This window comes from Drosophila subobscura, chromosome O (genome assembly GCF_008121235.1).
Source record: "Drosophila subobscura isolate 14011-0131.10 chromosome O, UCBerk_Dsub_1.0, whole genome shotgun sequence".
Classification (NCBI taxonomy): Eukaryota; Metazoa; Arthropoda; class Insecta; order Diptera; family Drosophilidae; genus Drosophila; species Drosophila subobscura.
In genome coordinates, this window is record NC_048533.1 from 29840503 (window position 1) to 29853602 (window position 13100).

Sequence of the window (13100 nt, forward strand, 5' to 3'; positions counted from 1 at the left end):
CTCAGACTCGGTTTCGAAGTCACCTGCCACGCCCACCCTATAGAAGGCACCCGTTGACCATGACCGCCAAAGCCAGGTCTCGAGACCAGGCGACCGTTAGAGAGCAGACGAGAGAAGATCGGGGCAGTGAAGAGCAGAGGGTGTCCATCGTCATCGTCTGGCCTAATGACCGGGTGCACTGGACGAGATCGGTCTCCGATCAGTGACCAGCAGTGGGCCATAAAAAGTGCGTGGACATCGGCGCAGCAGATGCAGTTTCGATTCCGACTTCGAAGGCAAAACAATGCGATTGGAAGCGGTTCTGGTTTTGCTAGTGGGAGGATGCCTCCTGGCGCAGTTTGTTGCTGGATCTGCCCAAGCGGATGACCCATCGGACACTGTCACAAATACGGATAATCGCATGTCTTGGATAGCCCAGCTGCGGCAGCTGCGAAGCGATCTGCGGGAGTGCTATCGATCTGGAACGTCTCCCAGTCTCTGGACCTGCTTTCGCTCGCGGAGTCTGCGCATCTTTGAGGACATCATGGCAGCCCAGGAGATACCGCTCTATGAGGGAGTGCGCCTGGTGTCCAGTCCGAATGCCACCGGACATTCGCTGGGAGCTGGAGAGGAGCGCACAGACCTCAAGCATCTCACCTGGTTTGATCAACTCGCCGTCAGCCTGGCCAAGGGCCTAACCACGCACACGCTGCAAGTGAATCTGGGAAAGCTGACGGATCGATATCTCAGCAGCGGTAGGTTCAACAGTCTCCATTTCCATCTGGATTTCTGATACATTTCCATCGCAGAGGGAGCCCCCTCAGACCCTGTGGGAAGTGCTCGTCTGAGGAGACATCGCTACAACATGATCATCACCATGATGTTCGGAGTCACCGCTCTAGGGGCTATCCTGGTGCCCATGGGCTTCCAGATGCTCTCCATAGTCAGTGGAAAGGCCCTCCTCTTGGCCAAGATGGCTCTGCTACTGGCCTCCATTAATGGACTCAAGAGGGTAAGTGTCACTCCTGGGTCTAAGGTCAGATCTGATTCAGGCTCTCCTTTCCGCCTCTCCTAGGTGGCGAACAATGGTCTGCACTATGGACTCTACCATGTTCCAGGGGAACATCTAGGCGGGTACTACGATAGAGGCGACGTTAATCATCCGCGTAACGTGCCCATACCAGTGGCCGTGTCCCCTTCCCTGGACATGGGCCTGAAGTAGGACTATGCCCGGAATGTACTCGTAACAAAAGTTATGATAAGTAATGATATAAACCAATAGATTTCTGCAGCCTTGAAAGTTGGCACTTATGTTAATTTGAATAAAAGTCGTTTCTCAGTTAAAAAACAGCTTTCGCAAAAGCTTTGAGTCTTGTTCTCTCTGTACTGGCAACGATGTGCTTGAAACTCACCAAAAAAGCTCCTGAAAGGGGAATTTGAAAGCAGCGGCAAGCATTTCAAATGCCGTTTACCAAAGCGAATGGAAAATGAATGTAGAAATGGTAAAATAAAGTGAATGAGTGGAACAACTGAAACGGAAACCCAAACATGGAACTTTCGTGGGACAATAGACAAAGCGTTCATCGATAGATGACAGCGGGAGGCCTTCAGAAACGGGAGTCTAAGTGAAACTACAGCCAGGACGGGGGCTATAAAAGGAAATGCGCCACTGATAAGGACCAACACTCTGTCGTCGTGCGGCAGCGTTGACGCATCGTCCTGGACCAGTCGACCAGCGGAAGTACCAGCACCAGCACCAGACCTGCACTGCATCGGTTTCTGTCCCTTAACGCTTAACGGCTTAACGGTTCCTTCATCCAAATTCAAACCAGCGTCAAGCTTACGCCGCGTGTCCCCGTCCGCCTTGCGTGATTTCGTCGTTAATTTCGCGCTTTAATGAAGTTATTGAGTGCGTGATTCCGTTGCTAATCTTTGGAATCGGCTTAGGACCGCTGGTCAGGCGAAGGATCAAAGCGGCAGGGCCGGACGCGACACTTTTGGGCCGTCGGCTAATTGAAAAGTGGCCTCTGACGCCACTCCAAAGCACTCCCAAACTCCCGTTGAAGCTCCGGCTCCCAAGGCAATTGGCAATTTGACGCCTCAGCTGCAACCCGCGAAAGCCGTCGCAATGAAGCTGGTCGTTTACCTCTACTTGTCCATGATTGTGCTGGGCGTCCAGGTGAGTTCGTGATCCAGTTGTGCCGTGTTGGATGCGGGGAAGGAAATGCGACCACACGCCCGTAACTCGTAATTCGATCAACAAGTTGAGCCAACTTTTGTTCCGACTTTTGCCCTAATGACTGGATCTAATTGGTTCCCTCTGGGATGTGGATGTGGCCTCTGATTGATTGATTCCCGTTCACAGCGTGTGTGTGTGTCGAGTGGCCTTATTGCCAAAGTTTTCAGATCCTTTCAACTTTGGCTTCTGGCTAAGAACCGAAGAACAGATTACCCTCATTAGAGTCACGTTGCAGGCCAGGCCTCGGATTCCCAGGCTTATTGTGATTTTGGGGCTGGAAAGCAATTTATGAATGCCTCCAGCGTGGGCAGGCTCAACCGGGTCATCAGGTCAAACTTATAGCCAACACAAATGAATATTTAAGTTCACTGGCGAATGTGGATTGGGGAATGAGAGTGTTCCTAATTCTGGAAAAGTGAACTCTGACTTTTGGCTGCAGCCACAGAAATAGCAACGCTGACAAATCAGCTAATAATGATTGAGACTTGCATAGGAAAGATATCAAATTCTAAAATAGGAAATCGAATCCATCTTTTCTCTATAGCAAAGGATAACGGAAAGGAAAATAAGGAGGCGGAAGAAGCTATGAATATCCATCCATCCATCACTTGGTCCGTTTCCGATATGTTTGCTCAGCTGCAACTTTGTCTCCGGCTAAGACCGCACTCAAAGTGGGATAAATGTAAATGTTCCCACCTGCCGTTCAGCTGAACAGAACAAAAACCGAACTGAACACTCCCCGCCCACGTCCCAGTCCTCTTATTCCTTGGGTGGGGCAAAAACCAACAGTCACTCGCAGGACAACCTGAACGGCAAAGCGATTTCCCCTGATGGGCGTAGTTCAATAAAAGTGCAATGCAGCCTGCCTGCGACAGTCGTTCTTTGTGTGACCACACGCTCAGAATGGGATGAGATTGCATCCCTATCCCCCAGTGATGGGGTTCTCAGCACACTTGTCTATACCTACATGGGAGCCCTGCACTCAAAGTGCGTTTAAAATGCCGCATGTTGACACCGACGCTTTGGCACTTTACTGCCATTTAAGCCGGGACATGACAGGACCCCGCCCGCAGACACACCCGTGTCCATGTCTGGACTCTCCTTTTCCTACTGGAGAGTCCACTTGCGCACGGGATACATGTGACGGCGACAACAATTAAAACATCAATGTCCAAAGCAACATAAATGAGCGAAATGTGGAAAAGAAAAAAGTGTGTAGGAGACGTCTTAACACGAGAGATGTCGGCCACCAATGACAGCCTCGGAAGGAGGTTGAACTTAAGGGAACTAAGGAGATTTTCCTGGTCTTTTATAGTTGCAGACCCCTTCCCGAACCGAGAATAAGTGATCATCTTCAAATAAACAATTTGCTCTGCAGATTGAACCGAAGGAACCAAAGGAAACTGTTCTCCTCTAATTGCTTTTTGCTATACTGTAAGGATTCTATGATGGAATTTATGTGCCAGATCCCTCAAATTTCCATATGCATGTTCTCTTTGCCCATGTCCCAGCAGCCGCGCTGAATTTATGGCGGGTTACCGATTTCCTGCATGCAGAAATGTGCATAAATCTGCGATGCCAAAGGTTTAATACAAATTATGTAGATGTCGAGGAGAACGTTAGAGTGTGTGTGTGTGAGCGTGTGTGTGCGGGGGAGGATGTAAAAGATTTGAACAGTACTAATTTCCTGCCGCCCTAGGAGCGGATTTCTTTAGCATGAAGCAGCTGCAAAGGGACTCGCATGCACGACTTGACATCGAATTCCCGTCACACAAGTTTAGCTCTCCTTATTGAGAGACTTTCCTCGCGGACCCTTTTCCAGTTTTGGCTAAATTGTAGTCCACAGTTTATTTGCGATTGCGAGAAATTAATTAAACGATTAAAGCCAATAACGCCTTCGTTCTGCGCACAGTGGGCAAAAAACCAATCTAGCGAAATTAAATTCATAAGTTCTAAAATAATAAATTAATATTTTATACAATTTCCCTGGTCTCTGAAATTAACTGAGTGAAAAAAGGAGCTGCTACATTTTATGATGCACCTTCGAAAATATATGTTGACTTTGAACGCTCTTAGATGATGTTGTGTATAGTTAGCAAAAAACGACTAAACAATTTTAGTTTTTTGATATAAACAAATTTGACTTAAACCCGCTAGTTTGGTTGTTTTGCCCAGTGTGCTGCGTAGTCGAATTCATTTACATCTTTCGGGCGCTTGGGAGATGAGAATGCGCTCCGGCAAAGACTTTATGGATATTCTAATGATTCTAATGGAAAAGTCAATGGTAATTGAGACAGTCCTCTCTTTGACGGCGCTGCTTTTTGTGGATGTGTTGAAAATCAAAAAGCATGTTCCATCGCAAGGCGCGCTTTGGACGCATCAATTCCTTCCGCAAAAGACCTTCCGTTCGCAGCTATCTGCAAGTCGACTTTGAGCAATGCTAAGTGAGTAATACTCCATTGGGTTCCGTCATTATGCGCATATTTAAGCCACCATTACTGTGTTAGCGGAATCCTTTCACAGAGATTCCTCGAGCGAAATGTGCGTTGGCCATAAATGCGTCTGAATATTTGATGGTCGGACAGCATTCAACGTCAGCCTGTTGCTCAGTGCATCACTTATTCATGGTCAGAAAGACTTCACTCCGACTCTTCTATTCGGAGCTTTGAAGCTGCCTCATAACTTAGTCATGCCGCCACCAAAGAGTCCCCAGCCGCGCAGTCCTACACAATGGATCTGGGGAATGATGCCGAGGATGCAGGCTGTAGTGTTTGCCGAACTCAGGGATTACTACCGAAGCCCCTTCCGCCATGAGTAAAGTCAATATTTGCCTGGCCCCGAAAGGATGCTGCCAATGAGAAGGCTCTCAAGGTGCTTTCGTCGCTTCCGCTTCCGCTGCCAAAGCCGCGTAGGTGTCGCAATCCTCCGCTCCCCTGTCGCAACGAACTTTTAATGAAGTCACAAATATTTGGGGAATTTTGACTCCCGGCCGGGCCATGTGGATGCCTGGAGACCTGACACGCATATCCTTGGCTAATTAGCGAGTCCCCGATGCGGGAACAAAAGATTCCGCGCCGACGACCTTGAAAGAACGACAACACATCCAGTAGAAACCCAGTAGATCAGCTTCGAAGGGGAAATACCATTCCACTTTTGAGCCGGGCATTGTTTGAGCCTTGGAATTGATTTACTGTGTGAACAACAGACACATTAATCAACGCAGGCGACTCCTGAGCTGCGAAACAAACAAAATAAATGAAAATTATGAATAAAGAAAGAGAAGAGCTGAGTGAATGCTCGCATGCTCTTGCACGGAATGGAATTGGCAGAGGAGGGAGAGCGGGTGAATGCCATTGAGTGGCTGATGGAGATATTTTATTCTTAGATTTGTGACTTGTGATGCCTCCTGGTGCTCGTTTGAATGGCACGGATCTCCCTGGCAACTCTCTGATAGCCATCCATTGCTGGAACTGGAACCCTTAGCTCGGGTCTGACGCAGATGTCTGTTTGGCTTTGGGAGCAGCTGGCGCAACTTTCTTTTTTGTTGGACAAAGGCTGTCTTCCTACCCCTCTTCGGGTCAATCCCAATCCCGCAGCCCCAGCCCCAGCCCCAGTCGAAGCCGAAGCAGAATCCGACATTGTGATTATGCAAATGAGGCAGCGTCAAGTGTGTTCAAAGGGATCATGTTTATTATTTATTAACCGCCTGTTGACAGTTTATCGAGACTTGGAAGTGTCTCGATTCCCATTTTACCCTCTCCACAGCACAGTTGGGGCAATGCGCGTCGAAGGATGATTCGTGACGTCAGGGAGGGAACCCACACTTTTGCTCAGGGTGTAACAGGGCTTAGGCTTAAGCTTAAAGCTTTGGCTTTTGGCCAAAAAAAAACCGCCACTAATTGACAGTTCCATAACGGACGGCTCTGGGCTAGGCGGCTCGTTAAAGGCCAACTCTTGAGTGTTGCGCAAACAATTAACCAAAAGCCGAACGTTTTTTATTGCTCCAACTGAATTATTTGAGCCGCGTCGCCATTTATCATCTTCAGCCTGCGGGATGTACATACATGGGTGGGTGGTGAGTGGTGAACCTCCAGTCGTCGTTTTCAATTAACAAGAAAATCAGGGCAAATGTACCTCCAATCAATCATCAAACGCCAAGACGCTGCTCCCAAGAAAGGGACCCCAAAGATAAAAGTTTTCTTGCCCCGGCCGGGACACTTTTTACTTTTAACTTTACCACCGATTTGTCAGGCTTATAATGTCCCTTAACCCCTGTCCACCCTTCCCCACACCGTACCATCAGGAGCTGAGCACGTCTCGGGCGTCATCTGCTCCGATTCTTGTTTATTGGCAAATCGTGTGTGGTCGTTTAATTAAAACCCGGCTATTGTCCTCTGCATTGGCTGACCTCTGTGCCTGCTACCATTTTCCCATCCCCCCCTCTACAGTTGCATTGTGGCGGCGGGCCCCTAAGTGCCGGGCCGCATTAGAGAGCTGCCCCCCGCTGGGGCACAACTACAGAAAGTTGGCGGGCATTAGCAGCAGCGGACAACCCGCTGATCCTTGGCTGGGCTCTCGTTCTCGTTCTCATTCCCCCATTTCGGGTGTCTGTCTTTTGTGTTTGCTGTTGGCTGAATGGAAGCCCTGATCTGACTACCACATTCCGTTGCATGGGCTGCCATTTGCCAGAGGGGTTCCAATTTGGGTCTTCTCTTCTTATATGCTCCCTTTACGTTCCTTCACTTTCAGGCCTGGCCCAGTGTAAAGCGCTCCTTTGAGCTGTACCCCAGCCCAGCGATGCCCCACAATGTGCACACGGTGGCAGGTAAGTTGAAGCACTCCAAGCAGTAACAAGTAACACGCACGAAGAGCGGAAGAGCGGATGCAAAGGCAACTTTTGAGTCAAGTGCCTCAAGGGCTAAGTAGGAGGACGAGGGTGCACTTGGGGGCTGTGACAAGTTTAAAGCGCCTTCAAAAGCTTGTTTGCTTCTTGACGCAGCTAAAATTGTCTCTTAAATTGATTTTTGCATAAGTTGTGCACGGCTGCTGGCTTCCTGTTGTTGCCGCCCCATGGTTCCACATGTCGTATGCGCAATTTATTCACCACGGCAACGGAGATTCATTGGCCATCCAAATTCAAATTCAAATCAAAGTGCACTCCCCGTTTGACCAAATGGACGAAAACAAATCTGTGGCCTCTCCAAATGTCAATGGAGCTAAAAATATTGGGGTTCCGAAGAAGGGAAACTTAATGAAATTCATGGAGAGCCACCCGTACACTCGAACACAAACTTTGATTGGGCTAATCCCAGCCCCTTCTCTTACCTTTCCTTCCCCTCTCAATTTCTCTTTACTCCTGCTGGGTTCAGTCAGGTTCCGTCCAGTCAGTTTGGCCAGGGGAATCGTCAAAGCAACCGCATGTCAGGCCCTAGCAAAGAGAAAGTTGCATCAAAATCGGCATCTTCCACAAATCTGTGGCAATGCCGATTTATAATTGCTTTTATTTATAGCCAGGACGACGGGCAATGTAAATTTCCCCCTCTGAGTGACGTCACCTTGAAGTTTCCAGGAAAAGCAATTTTGTAGAAACATTTCGATTCACAAATGAATTGCCCTAATCCCCAGAATGGATGAGGCCAAAACCAGAGGCGGCACAGCAATTCTCTCTCGTTTCTACTGCTGTAATAGCGATAATAATAAATACGGACTAGGATTCGAATTCTAATTCTAATCAGAAGAAACTAAATTCCATTGAACACTCCCAATCGGCAAACGAAAAGCCAAGTGCAAGAGAAAGTTTAGAGATTGAGTGGCATTTTACTTTCGTTGGCTTCACAAATATTTTATGATTATTCATTCGTTTACTGCATATCCGATTATGATTATTAATCCATAATGTCGAACCAATTATGGCTAATGTGCATTTAATTGTCAGTCGCAATTAATTGAAATGTTAAAAGTCCCGAAATGCGACCACTTAAAATCAATTAGCGAGGGTCGTAAACAAATTGGCGCCAAGTAGCAGGAGCGCATACCACCTCCACCTCCACCTCCACTCCTTCCGTTACACGTCCTCTAGTCCGTTCCAAGGGATTCAAGTGTTCACCCACACACAAACCCACAGAGACAGAATATGTGACATGCATAGAAAATAGCAAAAACAAACGTCATGCAGTAGTTTGATTGCTGTTTTTTGTTTGGTCAGGATGGACTGGATACGTGTATGTGAGCGGGATTATGAAAAGCGACCGCCACAGCCGAGCTGGGCTTCCCGTCCCCTACGTGAGTGTGTGAGTGTGTGTGGGCTTTTGGGCCGAAGTCTGGCTAATAATTCCGGCCATAAATCAGCCAACGATGGCCAGGCATTAAGTGGATGCGCATGATAAATTAATTGTTGCACAGCCAATGGAGAGTTGGGGAGGTGGTCAAAGGGGATTTCAATTACGACTCCCCCCGATGCCACACGCCTCGCCCTATAGTTCTCCCATTTCTATTGCTATTCCGACAAATTGGTTTCGGTTTCGCTTGCGGCTTTTGTTAGAGAAGGGCCTGGGGCCATTTGACTGCATTGAAGTCATTAAATCGATCCATATCCGCCCCCACTCTACCTTCCGCCTCCATTTGCCCAGACTGCATGCACGTGGCCTCTGAGGCAGGTGACTACATCTTCAAGAAGCTGGCCCCCTTGCCCGGCCTCAGTCGGGAGGCGGCGCTGCTCGAGCTGGAAGCCGTTGCAGCTGCAGCTGCTGCTTCAGGAGCGGACCACGGACAGGGACTGGGAATGGAACTGGCACCGGAGGAGCAGCCCGACGTCTGTGGTCTGTATGTGATTGGCGAGCCCGACACAATTGTGGAGATTACAATGAAGCACTACGATGCCAACTGCGAGACAGGGTCCCTCATGGCGGTAAGGATTCCCCTAAATAGCCCTAAGCTCCAAGATCTTCCATGTGCGTCCATTTTCCATTCGCAGTTTGTCGATGGCTGGGAGCTGAACGGTGAGTACTTCCCGGGCATCAAGGATCACCATCGACCGCTCGAGGAGCGCGTATACGAGTTCTGCAACAACTACAAGCAATGGTGTGTGTGTGTGGGCCATGAATCATTTGAGGATCATAGCTTTAATCAATCTTCCCATTGCTTTCAGGCCCCGTGTTAGCAACAAGAAGTTCTTCCGATCCAGTCAGAACGCCGCCCTGCTTCAGTACCGCATCGCCGGTCGAGGCTCCTTCGTGGCCAACGTGCGCTTCCACAAGATCACACAACGTGAGTGTCCGACGAAGCCCCCCTCCTTCCTTTCACAACCCCTAAACTCTTTTCCGACCGATAGCTTGCAATGTACTGGTCCAGGACACCGCCGCCGTCTACAAGATGACAAACTTTGGCCAGGCCCGCAACTGCACCATCTCCGCGCTCTTTCCGGCCGTCGTGTCTTTGGCCAGTCTGCGGATCGGCGGCAAGAGTGTGCGAACACAGCAGAAGGTCAACTATGATGTGAGTATTCCAGAGCGTAGGCCGCTCGCCTTTCTCGCTTTTGGCTCATCTCTGCCTCTTTCTCTCTCTAATAGTGTCAGACGTTCGGGGATCGCCTGGAGATCGGCGGGTCCTCTGGCCTGGATGCCAATGGCCTGGAGCTGGCCAGCGCAGTGTGTGGTGCCGCCAACGAGCCGGGGCCCGAGCAGGCCATCTTCTGCGGGGTGAGCACCGTGCGCCTGGTGTCGACTGGGCGCTACCAAAACCAGGCAGCCCTCATCCTCCGTAAGGCCGATGAGCAGGACCTCGACATCGCCACGCTCATGTGTGCTCTCTAAGCGGCGTCCTGGACTCGTTCCATCTGTGTATATGTATGTACAAAAGCAGCGGCAGAGGCATGAACACACCCTCCCCGGACTCCATCGTAGTGCTTCGACCCACACTTAAACTTAAACTTAATCCAAGCTACTAGTATTCGCTACTCGAGAGGCATCTTGGGAACCCCTCTATACGAGTATATATATAAATGTGTATATTGAACATTCTGCGTGTTGACTACAAGAATCGTGTGTGTTTATTGCTCCACCAATCCCAACTTCCCTTTAACCCACTCACATCTAGAGGGTCGCTTTGGGGTTCCTCTGAACTTTTACGAGTGGATTTACTGCCGCGCTAATCGATCGGTCCCCGATAATTGCCCCCCAATGATAGGGCTATAAATACAAATACTCGGAGGCATACGCGGGGGCATCGATAAGAGAGAGGTGTTATGCAAGGAATGTGGATGCAACCAGCAGCCCCAAGAGGGAGGCAAGACTTAGGGCTTTGAGGCCAGGGGCACCACCATCGTCATTGTCCTCCTCGCCCTCCTCATTCTCCAGCTGAAAAGTGAAGAGGGTCAAAAGATGAAGGAAAATGACTCAGACTCAGACTCATGAGCGCCAGGAATACTCACGCTCTTCTCTAGGATGGCTTGGAGTTCTCGGCAGCGCGTTCGCTTCTGGTAGTTGCTGGTGGCAATCCTGCAGAGCGTCTTGGACAGACAGGCATTGTCGCAGCCTTGGCTGAGCTTGGGATCGGCACTGGTAAATTTGTAGCGCCAGAACTTGCGGAGCAGCTCGGGCTTCTCGGCCATGGCCACCAGGAGCTTGTCAATGCCCGCAGGACTCGTGTCCTCGGTGAACTCCTTGGTGAACTCGTACTCCAGGTACCACTCGGGCTGCTGCTCCGGCTGCAGGTTGGCGGCTGTCAGGTTGAAGGTGTAGGTGAGGTGATCCACCACATGCTTGGTCGGCGGACTGAGCAGGTACAGGCGGTAGTTGGGGTTCTTGTTGACGTAGCTGGTGAGGCTGCCGCCGTTCCAGTTGATGGCCACAGCCAGGCCCTCGTCCGTGTAGTGTAGGTTCATCTCGTCCTTGTGCGTGTGGCCGCTGAAGATGCCCGTGATGATGCCGCTGAAGCGGTTCAGCAACCGATTGTACTCATCGGCCCAGGAGGACCAGCAGTCTCCGTCTCCGGAGGGAATGTGCGAGAGGATGTGCACCTTCTCGGCCGCCTGCTCGGCGGCCAGGAGCGTGTCGTGGAACCACTGCAGCTGCTCCTGGATCAAGGATCCGTTGTAAAAGAGCCACCAGTTGTACAGATAGCAGTCCATGCTGTTCAGCGCAATGATGCGGTGCCCCGCACTGGGCGATGTCGTGTAGTATCCTCCCCGGCGCACAGTATCCTCCGCCTCAGCGGGCAGCCACTTGGACCACAGCTTCCACACATGCTCGTACAGCCAGTCGACGCGCAGGGAATCTGGGATCTCTTCGTTGCCAAATCTGTGGGATCACCTTGTGAGCTCTTTATCTGGGAAACATAGAAGGAGGAGGTACTCACACATTGGCTGGGTGGGGCTCATGGTTGCCCAGGCAGGAGTATACTGGCGTCTCCGGGAAGTACTCAGTCAGCAGACCATCGATCTCGGTGAGCATGTCGATGTTGCCCTGACGAGTGGTGGACCAGACATTGTGCGGCGGCACGTCGCCAGTGTGGTAGATCCACTCGATCTTGTGGTTATCCTTGATGTGGTTGAAGGCGCTCAGTATCAGGTGCTTGGGGGTGTCGCAGTCGCGGTAGTCGCTCCAGTAGCCAGCCGCTGAGGAACTTGGACTCGATTGCGCAAGGTCGCTGCGGCAGCACATGGGCTCATCGCAGACGGCGTTGCCGCCGGCTTTGTACTCGGGATCGTAGTGGATGTCGGTGAGGTGCAGGACGAGATGGTCCTGGGGACTGCGAGCGGGCAGATCCGAGTTGGACTCGGTGGGCAGATCGCCCTCGATGGTCAGAGTCAGGTTGAACTCCTCCTGCTGCACCTGGCAGATGGGGATGGGCAGCATGCCGCAGAAAGACTGCGAATTGGCGGCAGTCTCGTTGAAGATAAAGTCCAAGATTGGCCAGTTGAGATCGAACAAGCCAGAGCAGACCTCCGGAGTCGTGACGCTGAAGTAGTCGCAGAGGCCTAGCATCAGCTTCTTTGATTCCGCCTCCCGGTTGGGTCCGCTAAGCTCCCCGTCGGTGAAGGTGCGCACAAAGACGTTGATCGTGGAGCGGCAGATGGTGCAGACAAAGTACTGGTCCACCGAGCTTAGGTCCACGAGGGACTCTGTAAAGATGGCCTTCTTGCTGTGGCTGCCCCTCAGCTCGCTGCCCAGCTCCTTGAGTCTCTCGGACTCGACCCCAGATCGCATGTACTTGACAAACTCGCGGCTTATCTCCTCGGCCACAGTAGCTGCAAGAGTGGAGCCAATTGAAGCGGATGTCAATCGAGGCTGTCAAGCAGAGACCGATCGATCTCTGCTCTGATAAGGAAACCACCTCAAGGCACTACCCACCTGAGACGACAGAGATGAGACGATCATCGCTGGTGAAGACGGCAGGGACCCCGGGCAGGTTGAAGGCGGCCTGGCTGCCCAAGCAGAGAGCCATGCCCAGCAGTGCTACGCTCCAGAGCAACTTCATGGCGGAACTAATGGGCAGGACCGGTTCCTAGCTCATATTTATAGCCTTGCTATCACACCCGCGGCTTATCGGGGCCAGGCCAGAGATATCGCTGCTGGAAATGCCATCAGCCATCAGCCCATACTAATTGCGATTTGGTGGCAGATTTATATGGATTTTATGGAAGTGCTCCCTGATCGATCAGATGTACGTACATATGTACATATGTACATAGATGCTACCCATTATTTTTCGATTTTTACTCAGTTTTGGCGCTTGAATTTCTCGCTGTAAATCATTCTTCTGTTCGTTTCGCGACCCACGCTCCCGCCTCGCATGTACTTCTATTCACGTGCTGGGCTCCCACCGATACCTCGGTCATCATCATAACAACTATTTGTGCCATAAATTGCTAATATGGGCGAAA

At 50.7% G+C, this 13100-nt stretch overlaps 3 protein-coding genes across 3 annotated transcripts; 2 read left to right on the plus strand and 1 right to left on the minus strand.

Moving 5' to 3' along the window:
* The first annotated feature begins 175 nt into the window (after positions 1 to 175).
* LOC117897809 lies at positions 176 to 1201 on the plus strand. Its single transcript, XM_034806858.1, has 3 exons — positions 176 to 734; positions 789 to 991; positions 1055 to 1201. Exons 1-3 carry the CDS (start codon positions 284 to 286, stop codon positions 1199 to 1201), a joined length of 801 nt encoding a protein of 266 aa, XP_034662749.1. The 5' UTR covers positions 176 to 283.
* A 449-nt stretch (positions 1202 to 1650) lies between these two features.
* On the plus strand, positions 1651 to 10197 carry LOC117897151 (corticotropin-releasing factor-binding protein). Its single transcript, XM_034805823.1, has 7 exons — positions 1651 to 2158; positions 6968 to 7043; positions 8848 to 9125; positions 9192 to 9298; positions 9366 to 9484; positions 9549 to 9712; positions 9787 to 10197. The coding sequence occupies exons 1-7, from the start codon at positions 2108 to 2110 to the stop codon at positions 10027 to 10029; spliced, it is 1038 nt and encodes a 345-aa protein (XP_034661714.1). The 5' UTR covers positions 1651 to 2107; the 3' UTR covers positions 10030 to 10197.
* Positions 10198 to 10265: 68 nt separating this feature from the next.
* Positions 10266 to 12695, minus strand: LOC117897150 (sphingomyelin phosphodiesterase). The gene is made up of 4 exons (XM_034805822.1): positions 12568 to 12695; positions 11573 to 12464; positions 10647 to 11514; positions 10266 to 10572 (listed from the first exon to the last, which is right to left on the minus strand). Exons 1-4 carry the CDS (start codon positions 12692 to 12694, stop codon positions 10459 to 10461), a joined length of 2001 nt encoding a protein of 666 aa, XP_034661713.1. The 5' UTR covers position 12695; the 3' UTR covers positions 10266 to 10458.
* Positions 12696 to 13100: the final 405 nt, after the last annotated feature.